At 47.8% G+C, this 15151-nt stretch overlaps 1 protein-coding gene across 5 annotated transcripts in view; it reads right to left on the reverse strand.

Moving 5' to 3' along the window:
• The window catches only part of Pde4a (phosphodiesterase 4A), a 56744-nt gene that overhangs the window by 20756 nt on the left and 20837 nt on the right, over nt 1-15151 (reverse strand). For 3 of the 5 annotated variants that reach the window (XM_008850043.3, XM_017802446.2, XM_008850044.3), the window contains exons 2-6: nt 6037-6228; nt 4943-4979; nt 4780-4850; nt 3319-3368; nt 3073-3185 (exon numbers count right to left, since the gene is read on the reverse strand). In XM_008850043.3, coding sequence (XP_008848265.1) covers nt 3073-3185; nt 3319-3368; nt 4780-4850; nt 4943-4979; nt 6037-6228 — 463 coding nt within the window. Of the gene's footprint in view, nt 1-161; nt 596-3072; nt 3186-3318; nt 3369-4779; nt 4851-4942; nt 4980-6036; nt 6229-6778; nt 6796-15151 lie in introns of those variants that run through there. The other 2 variants (XM_008850045.3, XM_008850046.2) reach the window with 2 other exon arrangements.

A 15151-nucleotide genomic window follows, 5' to 3' on the forward strand; every position in this document is an offset into this window, starting at 1 on the left:
AGCCATCCTTGTCCAGCCCTGGGCCACACAGCCAGAAGCTACAATATTACATGGCCAGGCAATATAGGCATCCAGCTACAGCTAGGAGCCCATCCCTGGAGGTCAGAGGCTCCCAGGTGGCTGTACCTCTCCCACCTCCCCCGACCCTGCAAACCCCCTACCTGGTCCCACCAGCCCACCAGCCAGGGCTTGGAGCAGGTCTCGCAGAAGAAATCAACCAAAGGCATGGTGGAGACTTAGCCCAGCTCCGGGCTGTCGCACACGTACAGGCTAGCCTTGGCCAAATCCCTGGATCAATGACCCCAGGGACTGGGGTGGGGGGAGTTGGGGGCAGGTGTCTAAGGGGAGCCTCGGAGGGGCCTGAGCCGGCCCAGCAGGACTGGGGGCTCCCTTCCCCTCCGGGCTCCCAGCTGCAGTCCTGGTTACATGATCTGGCAGCCTCTCCCTCTGATGGTTCCCCCCGAGATGGAAGCGGGAGGAGGGGGACCTGTGCCCATGGAGACACACAGGCAAGGGTCCCAAGAAGGAAGGCTGTGCTATGGAGGCTTGGGGCTCTGAGTGTGCACCCGTGTGTGTATGTGTGTGTGTGTGCCTCTCACTGCGGTACTGGAGAAGTCAGGTGGTGCTGGGGGTGGGGGGGTTGTTAAAGGGGTATGAGAGCCCATGGGCCTCAGACAGGACACAGAAGAATATGCTGGGGGTGGGGGGAAACAGGGGGGCCCCATCTCCAAGGACAGTCTTGTCCAGGGACACAGTGTGAGATATAAACACACAACATGCATTCACACACCCCCCACATACCTGCAGACACACCATCCTCCAGGTCAGACACTTAAACACACAGACTCCCAAGTGTTTCTAGTCTGACACACAACACACACGTACGTACACACACAATGGGAGACTGTCACAAGTTTCATGCCACAATATATTCCTAGCTATCCATTTGAACATGCCAAACGTATCTTCAGTTGGCATCCCATTTTTTAGTCATTCACACACCAAGGACCAACAGCCCAGGTCCTGACACACTTATAGATGCACACTCAATACACACTATCACAGAAATAACCCTGGCATGCAACACACAACAGTCACTTCCTCAATTGCTTCACCCACCCTCAGGGACAGAACTGCCCTTGAACTCATTTCCCCAGACAAGCCTCAGCCCACACAGATGCATGTATTTCTGAAGGAAGACGCCCCCACCTGCACACTCATTTCCTGATAGACACCCGCCCACCAAGGCTGCAGAACTCCCAGCTGCCTTGTCTCATTCATATGGCTTTGCTTGGTGAATGGTGCCCCCTGCAGTTGGGCAGTGCACACTCTGCACAGCTGGACAGGGGAACTGTGCCCCCTTCCCTGGCAATGATAACAGCATGCACAAAGTCACAAACAGAGATAGATTCACATCTAGACTGACTTCACACCCTCAGACACACACATCCCCTTTTGGTACAACTTTGGGGTACACACCCATGATCCGATGTTCACAACCACATACACATTCTTCCAAACATACACCTGCATGTCACCTCTTAGAACAGACCAAACACTTAAAAGGGTAGTCAAAAAGCTATGCAAATTGGTGGCCAGGAAAACACACAGGATACAAGTATACAACCCCCCAAGAAAGATGTCACCTGTGAAATATATGCCCTCCCCACCCCCCACACACTCCAGGCTCCCCCAGCCCTGAGGAAATCTGGGTCCATATAAGCTACAGAGTCTCACTGTAACACAGGCTGGCTTCAGACTCCTTATGTAGCTGAGGATGACTTTGAACTTTTAAAAAATACTTTATTTATTATTTTTATTTTACGTGTATGAGTGTATTGCCTGGATGTATGTGAGTGCACCCGTGTCGTGCAATGCCGAGGTCAGAAGGCAGCTTTGGATTCCCCTGGGACTGGAGTTAAGGACGGTTCGTAGCTGCCATGTGGGTGCTGGGAATTGAACCTGGGTCCTCTGAAAGAGCAGTCAGTGCTCTTAACCGCTGAGCCATCTCTCCAGCCCCTGAACTTTTTTTTAAATTTCAATTTTATGTGTGTGAGTATTTTCCCTACACGTATGTAAGTGCACCCATATCATGCAGTGCCCTCAGAGGCCAGAAGAGGGCATCAAATCCTCTGGAACTGGAGTTACAAAAGGTTGTTAGCCACCAGGTGGGTGCTGGGAACTGACCCCTAGTCCTCTGCAAGAGCAGCCTGTGCTCTTAACTACTGAGCCAGTTCTCCAGCTCCACAACCTTGAACTTCTGATCCTCCTGCCTCTACTTCCTGAGTGCTGGGATTCCACCATATCTGGTTTAAGTGGTGCTAGGGATGGAACACAGGGTCTCGTGCATGCACTAAGCAAGTGAACTACCCACTGAGCCCATCTCCAGCCATGCCAATACCACTTCCAACTGCAGCCCAAGTCTGTCAGTGGTCCAAATCATAGCTTGGCCTTGCCTATCACCTTCATTTGGTGATTGGCCTCCACTCTTCAGGCCCAACCCAGTAATTGGTTCCACCATACTAGACCTGTCCTGTTTTAGGATTAGCAGACACGTCCTATCAAGAAATTGGCAGTGGGGCTGGAAAGATGGCTCAGCTGTTAAGAGAACTGGCTGCTCTTGCAGAGGATCTGAGTTCAGTTCCCAGCACCCATCTGGTGGCTAACAACCATATCTCCAGTTCCAGGGGATCCAGCACCCTCTTCTGACCTCCATGGGCTTAAACAACACGAGTGCACTTACACACACATGCAAGCAATACACTTATACACATAAAAGTAATTTTTAAAAAGAGATTCAGCTCCACCCACCTCAGGATTCACCCATCCTCCAACTCTACCTATTCTCAGATTCACCCTGCCCACCTCCCACACAGGATTCACCCTATCTAACAGCCCCCAATCAAGATTCACCCTGCTGAAACAATCATCCTACCCACCGGCCCCACCCACCCCAGTAGATTCTACTAATCGACTACACCCATCCTGCAAGATTCACCCTACCCACCAGCCTGCCCACCAGCTGCCCATCTTCCTGCCCACCAGTTGCCCACTACCTGCCCAGCAGCCCACCTTGTGTGAAGCCATCTCGCTGACAGAGCGGTACGTTTGCATGGTCTCCAGCTGCTCGAGACACCAGTCCAGCTCCTCCAAGGTTTCCTGGGCCAGCTGCTGGCATGTCTCCTCTGGAAGACGGGTGCCCAGGGAATGATCCAAGGGATCTCCAGAAGTCCCCCCACAGGGATCCCCAGACCCACAGTGATGAGGGGGGTCCACCCAGGGTGTGGGTTCCCTTCCCAAAACTCGAAGCTTAGCTACCTGACAGCGTGGCCTTGCAGACAGGGGGTGGGCCGCCCAGCGGGGACCGCCTGCAAAAAGATGGTGCTCCAATGTCAGCCTGGGTTCTCCCAGAAGCCTGCCTCCCCCTCTCCATGGATAATGTCAGTTTCCCTGGTTCTGAACTCTGAGCATTTCAGAGCCTTTTAGAAAAATGTATTATTTTATATTTTATGTGTATGAATGTAGTGCCTGCATGTATGTAAGCACACCTGTGTCATGCAATGCCCAAGGAAGTCAGAAGAGGGCATTGGATTCCCCTGAAACTGGATTTATGGATAATTGTTAGCTGCCCTGTGGGTGCTGGGAACCCAACCTTGGGTCCTCTGCAAGAGCAGCCAGTACTCTTAACCACAGCTCTCCAGCCCCTTATTAATTAACTAATTAATTAATTAATTAATTAATTTTATTATTTTTTTTGACACAGGGTCATTATGTAGACCAGGCTGGACTTGCTCTCACAGAGACCTGCCTGCCTCTGCCTCCCAAGTGCTGGAATTAAAATCGTGCGCCACCATACCTGGCTATATTTATTTGTTTATTGTGTGTGCATGATGTGTGTATAAGTGCTGGTTGCATGCATGCCATTGTGTGTGTATGATGCGTGTGTAAGTGCTGGTTGCATGCATGCCATTGTGTGTGTATGATGTGTGTAATAAGTGCTGGTTGCATACATGCCATTGTGTGTGTATGATGTGTGTAAGGGCTGGTTGTATGCATGCCACAGTGCAAATGTGGTGATCAGAAGACAGCCTGTGGGAATCAGTTTTTCCACCCACCATGTGAGTTCTGAGGATCAAACTCAGATTGTTAGGCTTGGCACCATCTTGCCTGCCCCAAACCATCCCTATTTATTAATCAATGTTGTAGCACTTCCTGTATGCCATCTCTTGGCTTCCTCACAGCAGCTATCTAATTTACAAAAGTGAAATACAGGCATCCAAGTGCCATGTGACTGAGCAAATATGTGTCACAACCCAGAGGAGCCCTGGGGTCTCACCACCATCCTTGCAGGCCTCTGGGTCCTTATTTTTAAAAGCTTTGAGGTCTTAGGCCCATAAATGGCAATGGTTTTCTTGTTTAGAAAGAGTTGTTGCTTGAACAGAGGTTCAAAGAGGTCAAGTGCTGGCCTGAGGGTCACATTGCAGGGGTGAGAATTGAATTCAGCTCTCTTTCTTTTCTTTGCGACAGAGTCTAATGTAATATATAGTCCAAGCTGTCCTGGAACTCTCTATATAGCAAAGGATAACCTTCAAGTCCTGATCCTCCTGCCTCTACTTCCAGATTGCTGGATGACAGGCATGCCTTGTTTATTGGATGCTGAGGATGGAACCCAAGGCCCTGTGCACGCTAGGCAAGTGTACTGTAAACTGAGCCACATTCCCAGAAAGCTATTCGAAAGTCTTGTTCGTGTGGGTGCTGGAGACCAAGAGTATCACTTACTTGTTACTGGGGATGGGCACATTGGTTAGGAGTGAGAAGTTGCTTCGAACGCTGCGGAGGCTGGCCAGCACCTGGGAAGGGGGACAGCCATAAGGACAGGTGTCTATGAACAGGGATGACAGAGGCTGGGCCTCTTTCCCATGGGAGGAGGAAGAGGTCTCACCTGGGCAAACGGTGTCACAATTAGGTCCTCAGCATGCCTGCAAGAAAGAACAGGAACAGGTCATGGACCCCCAAAGAAGTAGGTCTTGGGGATGGACCCTGTGAGGGTCACAGGCTGGTGGGCAAGGAAAAGGGTCAGAGTGAGAGGTACAGAGACAAAGCATCAGTGTGAGGAGCACCTGCTTGAGTGGGTGGGGGAATCCATGCAGGAAGTGGGCTACTACTGGACCTGGAGGAATCCAGCGAGACGGGAAAGCAAGAAGATCTGGGGGGAGGGGCTCTACCTCAATAGACAGGAGAAGTAGCTTGGGGAAAACCCGGGAAGGGCAAAAAGGGGCCTCAGGAAGGGGCACCTTCATTGCTAGAAGATGAGTTGAAGAGGCACCAGGCAGCATTGGTATAGCTCAGTGAAGTGCTTGCCTGCCATCTGCAGCTCCCTGAACCCTTTTCCCAGCGCCTCACACACAAAGAAAATAAGGGGTGGGAGAGCTGGCTCAGCGCTTAAAACAGTGGCTGCTCTTTCAGAAGACCGGAGTTCTGTTCCTAGCACCCACGTTGTGGCTAGCAATTGTATGTAACTCCAGTTCCAGGAGATCCAACACCCTCTTCTGGCCCCCACAGGCATTGCATGCATGTGGTGCACTTAACATACATGCAGGCAAAACACTCATGACATTTTTAAAATAATAATAATAATAATAATAATAATAATAATAATAATAATAATAATAAAAGAATAGCCAGGCATGGTAGTGCATGCCTATAATCCCAGCACTTGGGAGGCAGAGGCAGGCAGATTTCTGTAAGATCAAGGCCACCCTGGTCTACATTGTGAGTTCAAGGTCAGCCAGGGCTACATAGAGAGACCCTGTTTCAAATATAAGACCAGTCTCTATAGCAGCCAATGACTGGGTGTCAGCAGGACCAAACTTTCTCAGGCCCCTAAGCTAAGCCTTTTAAGAGGGAGAACAAGTATGTGTGGGTTGACCAGAATGGGGATGGGGCCCCACTCTTTGCCTGAAAGGATGGCTTTTGGCAGGGCTGAGCATGATGGGGGGCTGGGGGGAGCTAGTGAGTTTCAAAGGAGGTGCTCACGCCTCACTGGTGACCGATGAGTTACGAGACATGGTCTTGGGTGACATGTCATAGTCACTGTCTGAACGGTAGAGGAAGGATTCCCGGCGCTGGCTGGTGGCTGTCCCAGCATGCAGCACCAGCCCTGGGCTCGCCTGCGAGTCCAGAGGGCTGCGTCCGGAGGATGGTGTTGGTCCATTTTCTGCCTCCAAGCTGCAAAGAGATAAGAGGGAAGAGGGGTCATGAGATGATACTGGGGGAGTCAAGAGGAGTCAAGAGACAGAAGAAATCTGTGATATGCGGGTGGGCATATAAGGGAGATGGGGCTGGGATATGGTTCAGTTGGTAAAGTGATTCCCATACAAGCATGAGGACCTGGTTCGACCCCCCTATGTAAAAAAGGCAGGTGTATGCCAGGTTTGGTGGTACAGGTCTTTAATCCCAACCCTGGGGAGGCAGAGGCAGGCAGATCTCTAAGAGATCAAGGCCAGCGTGGTCCACATGGTGAGACTCTGTCTCAAAAGAAATAAGGTGGGAAGGAATTAAGGAAGATACCAGACATGAACCTCTGACCTGCACATGCACTACTGCAGACACATAGAAGTGCATACACAAAAACACATATCACATTCAACCCCATTACAATACATGATTATGTGGGCCAAGAGATGGCTCTGCAGGTTAGAGTCCTTGCTTTGCCATCATGACAATGGGAGTTCAGGAGCCCCAGCACCCATGTACCAAGCCTGATGTGCACACGCACCTGTAACCCAAGTTCCAAAGTAGGGGGCACAGACAGGAAGATGGCTAGGGCTTGCTGGCTTCCAGTCTAGTTGAGAAAACACACACTCAGGTTCAGGGAGAGACCCTGCCTCAAAGGAATCAGTGGAGAGTGATCAAGAAAGGCAGTGGATGCCCTCTTCTGGCCTCTGAGCATGCACCCCCCCACACACACATGTGAATACACTCACATGGACACACACATACAAATAAGTAAATATTTTTAAAAAGAGAACCTGATTATAATTTATTTAAAATTAATTAATAAAAGGTACTTTTACTTTTATTTACTTTTATTTTATTTTACATATGTGTATGAGTGTTTGCCTTCTTATATACAAGTGCACCATATGTGTGCAATGCCCATGGAGGCCAGAAGAGGGCGTCAAATCCCCTGGAACAAGAGTGACAGTTGTTAGCTGCCATGTGGGTGGCTGGGAATGGGTCCTCTGCAAGAGCAGCCAGTGCTCTTAACTGCTGGGTCATCTCCCCAATCCCCCTAAAAACATTTTTAAAAATACTTTATTTATTATTTTTACTTTATGTGTATGAGTGTATTGCCTACGTGTATGCGAGTGCACCCGTGTCATACAATGCCTAGGAGGACAGAAGAGGCTGTTGGATCCCCTGGAACTGGAGTTATGGACAGTTGTTAGCTGCTATGTGGGTGCTGGGAATTGAACCTGGGTCCTCTGCAAGAGCAATCAGTGATCTTAACTGCTGAGCCATCTCTCCAGACCCCCTAAAAACATTTTTAAGAAAAAGACAGGCTGGTGTGGCAGAGGCAGGAAAAAGAAAAAAAAAGAAAAGAAAAAAAAAAAAAAAGACTAAGAAGTTGGAGAGTTGGCTCAGTGGTTAAAAGTGCATACTGCTCTTGCTGAGGACCTGAGTTCAGTTTCCAGCACCCATGTCTTTTGGCTCACAACCACCTGTAACTCCAGCTCCAGGGTTTCTGACCCTGCTCTAGTTTGTTTCTCCCTTGCTGTGACAAAATACTTTGATCAATACCAACTTGGGGAGGAAAGGGTTTGGCTTACATCTCCTGGGTCACAGTTCATCAGGGAGCCCAATGTAGGAACTCAGGGCAGGAACCTGGAGACAGGAGTTGAAGCACAGGCCATGGAGGAACGCTGCTTACTGGCTTGCTCCCTGGCCTGTGGGGTTGTTTTTTCTTTTTTCTTCTTTCTTTTTTACAGGCTGGCTTTGAACTTACAGAGATCCTCCTGCCTCTGCCTCCCAAGTGCTGGGATTAAAGACGTGTGCCACCATGCCCTGTGCTTAGGCTGCTTTCTTATACAACACAGGACAACCTGCCCAGGGGTAGGACCACACATAGTGAGCTAGGCCCTCCTGTATCACTCAACAATCAAGAAAATGCCCCACAGATATGGCCATAGGCCAGTCCAATGGAGGCAATTCCCCAACTGAGGCTCCCTCTACCCAGAGGGAGTTGTGTCAAGTTGACAACTAAAGGTATACAGCACAACTGACCCCTTGTCAACTTGACACACAAACACATCACTATTAAACTACAACCTTTCTATTTCTTGTCCCCAAGATATGATGTTAACATAATATCACAACATAAGACAGTACAACCTTAAAAGTCCTATAGTCCTTAAAAAATCCAAACACTTAAAAGTCCACAGTCTCTTTTAAAAAATCTCTTAACTGTGGGCTCCTTTGTAAAATCCAAAACAAGTACTGTCTTATTTCAAAAGGAAAGAATCGGGCACACCTAAGCAAAACCTAAGTCTGGCAAGTAGCTGGAGGCTGGACATCTGGGAGTCACTCACGATCTTCTGGGCTCCAAAAGGTTTTGGCAGCTCCACTGCTCTGGTGCTGCCATCCATAGCACACACAACTTGTCTTGCAGGCCCAGACCGGCTCCATTCCACACCTGCTGCTGCCCATGGTGGTCGTCCTATGGTCCTGGTATCTCCAAAAAGCTGGGGTCTCCACTGAAATTGAGACTGCATCTTCACCAATGGCCTCTTCTTTCCTTTTGGGGTGCAAAGCCTCAGATTCTCTCCATGACCCCTTCAATCCTGGGGTCTTCACTGCAACTGAAGCTGCACTTTCACCCATGGCCTTTCCCGGCCTCTCACAGTACCAAGCTTCAGTTGCTTTCTGTGAACCCTTCACACTTTCAACACCAGAACCATTCAGGAGACTCTCACACATTACCAAGTCCTGCTTCCAGCTTGAGTTGGAGGTTTGGGTCCCCTCTGGACCATAGCTTCTGTGTGCTGGCCATGAGGAAATACCTCCCAGAAGACTCCACCACAGTGATGCTGGTCTCTTGTTATTCACAGCTGATTTTTCAGCCCCAGCTAACCAGCATCAATTGTCCCAGTAAAGCAAAGGTTTTACTTCAGGTTCTGGTCCCTTCTGATTCTTCAAGCCCCAGCTGACCAGAACCCACAGATTCTCAATTTAAGATATCACACAAACAGCCCTCATTTCACTTGGAAGCTTCACAAGCCAGGCCTCCATCTTCCATAATGCTTTCAGTTTAACTGTTTCAAGCTCCTTAGCAACAAACTCTAAACACTCATTAGCTTTTCCACCAAAGTTCCAAACGCTTCCACAATCCTCCCCAAAACACTAAGGTCAAGTCTGTCACAGCAATACTCCACTTCTGGTACCAATTTCTGTCCTAGTTTGTTTCTCCATTGCTGTGACAAAATACTCTGACCAATACCAACTTGGGGAGGAAAGGGTTTATTTGGCTCACATCTCCCAGGTCACAGGGAGCCCAAAGTTGGAACTCAGGGCAGAAACTTGGAGGCAGGAGGTGAAGCACAGGCCATAGAGGAACACTGCTTACTGGCTTGCTCCCCTGGCTTGTGCTCAGTCTGTTTTCTCATATAACATAGGACAACCTGCCCAGGGTTGGCACCTCCCACAGTGGACTGAGCCCTCCCACATCACTCAACAATCAAGAAAATTCCTCATAGACATGGCAATTCCCCAACTGAGGCTCCCTCTACCCAGGTGTGTCAAGTTAACAACTAAAGCTGTCCAGCAAGATTCTCTCATCTGACCTCTGAGGGCACTCCACACATGTGCACATACACAATTTTCAAGCATAAAAACCAGTCTTTATTAAAAAGGGGAGATTGAAGCTGGCTGTGGTGGTGCACGCCTTTAGTCCCAGCACTCAGGCAGAGGCAAGCAGGTCTCTGTGAGTTCAAGACCAGCCTGGTCTCCATAGTGAGTTCCAGGCCCCATCTCAAAAAAAAAAAAAAAAAGAAAGGCGGGGATTGAAAAAAAATAATGAAAGGGGGCTGGAGAGGTGGCTCAGTGGCTAGAGCACTGGCTGCTCTTGCAGAGGACCTGGGTTTGATTCCCAGCACACACATGGCAGCTAACAACTGTCTGTAACTCCAGTTCCAGGGGATCTGATGCCCTCTTCCCACCTCTGTGGACATTGCACCACATGGGTGGTGCACTTACATATATGTAGGCAATACATTCATACACATAAAAATAATAAATAAAATTTTAAAAAAAGAATGAAAAAAGAAAAATAAGCTGGGTATGGTGGCTCACACCTTTAAACCCAGCACTCCGGAGGCAGAGGTAGGCGGAGCTCTGTAAGATCAAGGCCAACCTGGTCTACATAACAAGTTCCAGGCCAGCTGAGGCTACAGGAAGACCCTGTCTCAAAAAGACCAAAAAGAAAAAAAGGAAAATCGGCTCCCCCCAAACAGATATATCAGTCTCTAACATAAATCTGTGTCCAACACATATACACACCTGTGTTTGCCAGGCTCCAATGTAGGTACTGGGGACATTCCAAGGATAAAAGTTGGGGGTTGACTGGTGTGGTGGCGCACACCTTTAATCCCAGCACTTGGGAGGCAGGGGCAGGCAGATCTCTGTGAGTTTAAGGCCAACCTGGTCTACATAGTGAGTTCCAGGCCAGCTGGGACTACAGGGAGACCATGTCTTAAAAAGACAAAAAAATACCTCCACAAAAGTTGGTGGCCACTGGTTCCATGATGTCATTCATATCTCAAATGAGCCTGGCTCCTGGAATCTGCCCAAACCCACCCTGCAGGTCCATTCATCTGCCCTGGTCTCCAATGCCTAGTTCTATCCAGTCTATTCCTTTCACAGCCACCAGAAGGAGCCAGTGAGTCCCTGAATGCCCGACCATCCCCTAGCTTAGAAACTTCTATCAACAACAGCCAAGGTCCTTGTTCTCACCCTCAGGGCCTGCACTGTGTCTACCCACTATCTCCCTCACCCACTGGGCACCAGCCACAATGGTCTTCTCACCCCTCCCTGACCATTCTAGATACTTTCCTGCCTTAAGGCTTTTGTAAAGGCTGCTGGTGTCTCCTCTCCAGGTCCAGTGATTTTTGCTTCAGGCCTCAGCTCACCTGTTAACTTCCCAGGAAGGCTTCTCCTGACTGATCAACGTGAAACTGAAAACCTTGCCTTGACCAGTGAGATGGCTTAGCGGGTGCAGGGGCTTGCTGCCAAGTCTGATGACCTGAGTCCAGTTCCTAAGACCCACATGGCAGAAAGAGATAACCAACTCCTGCAAGTTGTCTTCTGAACTCCAAATGCAAGTCATGGCATATATGCATGCACCTGCATGCACATGTGCTTGCACACACACACACACACACACACACACACACACACACACACTGCAGAGAGATTAGAATGTAATGAAAAGCTGGGCATGGTGGCGCAGGCCTTTAATCCCAGCATTCAGGAGGCAGAGGCAGCTGGGGCTACAGGGAGACCCTGTCTCAAAAAGACCAAAAGAAAAAAAAAAAGTAATGAAGAGAACAGCACTCAAAAGTTAGTTATGTTGAACTGTTGCATGTGTGTGTGTACATCCTTGTGGATGTGTGGGCCAGAGGGCAACCTGGGGTGTCTCTCTCCATGTTTTTTGTTTTTGTTTTTATTTTGGCAGGATCTCCCTGTAGCCCTAGATGGCCTGGGACTCACTATGTAGACCAGGCTGGCCTCAATCTCATAGAGATTTGCCTGCCTCTGCTTCCCTAATACTCTGATAAAAGGTATGCACCACCATGTGGGGCTTCTGCCCTTTTTTTTTTTTTTTTTTTTTTTTGTCTTTTTGAGACAGGGTCTCCCCGTAGCCCCAGCTGTCCTGGAACTCACTATGTAGACCAGGCTGGCCTTGAACTCACAGAGATCCACCTGTCTCTGCCACCCAAGTGCTGGGATCAAAGGCGTGTGCCACCACTCCCTGCCTCTGCCCTATTTTTTAAGAGACAGTCTCATTGTACCTGGAGCTTACCAATTTGGACTAGGCTGGTGGCCAGTGAGCTCCCAGGATCCTCCTGTCTCTGCCCCAAAGGAGTGAAGTTACAGATTCCCACCACAGTGCTCACTAATGTATGGATTCTGGGAATCTGAACTCAGGTCCTCAAACCTTGAATGACAGGGAGTTTATCGCCTAAGCCATCTCCCCAGCCTTTCTTTCTTTCCTTCCTTCCTTCTTTACTTTTTCTTTCTTTCTTTCTTTCTTTCTTTCTTTCTTTCTTTCTTTCTTTCTTTCTTTTCTTTCTTTCTTCTTTCTTTTTTAAAGAGTTTTACCATGTAGCCTAGCCTAGCTTCCAATTGGTAGTGATCCTCCTGCTTCAGCCTCATCAGTGTTGGCATTATAGGAATGTGCTGCCATGCTTGGCTCACTGCAAATATTTTTTCCTGTTATACATAATTTTTTTTTGTTTTTAGACAGGGTCTCCCTGTAGCCCCAGCCAGCCTTAACTCACTATGTAGACTATGCATATTTTATATACATAAAATAAAAATAAGATCTGGGCATTGTGGTGGTACACATCTTTAATCCCAGCACTCAGGAGGCAGAGGCAAGCGGATCTCTGTGAGTTCAAGGCCAGCCTGGTCTACATAGTGAGTCCTGGGATCAAAGTCATTCACCACTACATCCAACTTATATATAATTTGAGAAAAGATTTATTCATTATCTTTAGTTATGTGTGTGTATGTACACATATGTGTAGTGTCCTCAGAGGCCAGAGAGGTATGGAGTTACAGGTATATGTGAGCTGCCGCAATGTGGGTGCTGGGAACTGAACCTGGGTTCCCATTTCTCCAGACCCCTGTTATAATTCACAAACCTTTAATCCCAGCACCCAGGAGGGAGAGGCAGGCATATCTCTCTGAGATCAAGGCCAAATTGGTCTACACAGTGAGTTCCAGGCCAGCTGGAGCTAAATAATGAGATCTTGTCTCAAAAACACAAAATAAAACAGCAACAACAAAAAACCCTTTAAAAAACAAAATAAGTTTGGATAAAATCTTAGGAGGAGATATACAGTCACCAAATGTGGAGAGGAAACATCTTCAGTCCACAGCAAAATGCAGAAAATCAGGAGGGTGGGGTCTGGAGAGCTGGCTCAGTGGTTAAGAGCATTGGCTGCTCTTGCAGAGGACCTGGGTTCGGCTCCCAGCATCCACAAGGTTGCTAACAACCATCTGTAACTCCAGTTCCAGGGGATCCAGCAGCCTCTTCTGGCCTCTGCAGGTATTGCACAACACGGGTGCACTTACATAAATTCAGGCAAAACACTCATACACATAAAATTAAATTAATAAGATTAATTAAAATAACAATAAAATCTAAAGTAAGCAAAGGGGCTGGCAGTGTACCTCAGTGACAGAGCACTTGCCTAACATACAGGAGGCTCAGATTCCATCCCCAGCATTGCCCACATTTTAAAAAGTATTGAAGGGTGGGACTGGAGAGATGGCTCACCAGTTACCAGCACTGGTTGCTCTTGCAGAGGACCCATATGGTGGCTAACAACTGTCCTAACTCCAGTTCCAGAGGAATCCAACACCCTCTTCTGACCTCTATGGGTATTGCAGGACTCAGGAGCACTTACACACATGCAGGCAATACATTCATACACATAAAAATAATAAATAGGGGCTGGAGAGATGGCTCAGTGGTTAAGAGCACTGACTGTTCTTGCAGAAGACCTGGGTTCGAATCCCAGCACCCACATGGCCGCTAAGAACTGTCTGCAACTCCAGTTCCAGGGGATCTGACAGCCTCTTCTGTCCTCCACAGGCACTGTATGACACAGGTGCACTTACCTACAAGCAGGCAATACACACATACACATAAAATAAAAATAATAAATGAAATATTAATAAATAAATAAGGAGCTGGAGTGACGGCTCAGAGTCTAGGAGCACTGGCTGTACACACGTACACATAAAATAAAAATAATAAATAAAATATTAATAAATAAGGAGCTGGAGCAATGGCTCAGAGGCTAGGAGCACTGGCTGCTTTGGCAGAGGTTTTGTTTCCAGCATTCACATGCCTAACAACCATCTATAACTCTGGTTCCAGAGATTCTACACCCTCTTCTTACCTCCAAGGGCATTGTACAACACAGGTGCACTTATATACATGCAAGCAATACACTGGAACACACAAAATAAAAATTTAAAAATAAATATATATAATTTAAAATATTGACTATTAAGTAACAACCACAAAACATGAAATATCACTTCATACCTACTTGGCTGGCAAAATACAGAAACTGCTAATACCAAGTGTTGGCAGGCTGTGGAGCAACTGGATTCCTATTGGACTGCAGGTAGGAATGGTAAGTGGTATAGCACTGTGAAAGACAGTCATGAAATTAGATGTACACGCACCAACAAATCTACTCTGTCCCCAAAATTCTGCAGAAAAAAAAATGTTTATAGTAGTTCTCTCCCTAACTACCATAACCAAAATACCCAGCAACTGGTGAATTGATGTATGTGTAGCAGATTTAGATCATGGAACAGTATTCACCATGAAAAAATGAACTAGTGATACAAAAAACAACCTAAGCATGTCTATTTTGTTTTTGTGTGTATACATGTGTGTTTATGTTTATATATGTCTCTGTGTGTATTGTGTGTAAGTGTCTGTGTGTGCATCTGTGCCACAGCATGTGTATGGTGGTCAGAGAACAACTTGGGGGAGTCAGGTCCTTCCTTCCACCATTTGTGTTCTGGGAATTGAACTCAGATTGTCAGGCTTGGTGGCAACTGCCTTCACCTTACTGAATCAGCCTTGGACACATCTCAAATGTATTTAATTAAAGGATAAAAGCCAAGGTTGGGGGGATGGCTGAGTGGGTAAAGGGTATGCTCTGCATGGGGACCTGAGTTCGGATCCCCAGCACCCATGTAAAAAGATGGGTGTAGTGGCAGGAGTCTCCAACTCCAGTCTTGGGGGATTTAGTGTCAGCAAGTCCAGCTGATCAGCAAGCTACAGATTGAGAGAGAGAGAGAGAGAGAGAGAGAGAGAGAGAGAGAGAGAGATATGGAAAAGGAA

The sequence above is a fragment of the Nannospalax galili genome, unplaced genomic scaffold (genome assembly GCF_000622305.1).
Source record: "Nannospalax galili isolate Female #2095 unplaced genomic scaffold, S.galili_v1.0 scaffold1685, whole genome shotgun sequence".
Classification (NCBI taxonomy): Eukaryota; Metazoa; Chordata; class Mammalia; order Rodentia; family Spalacidae; genus Nannospalax; species Nannospalax galili.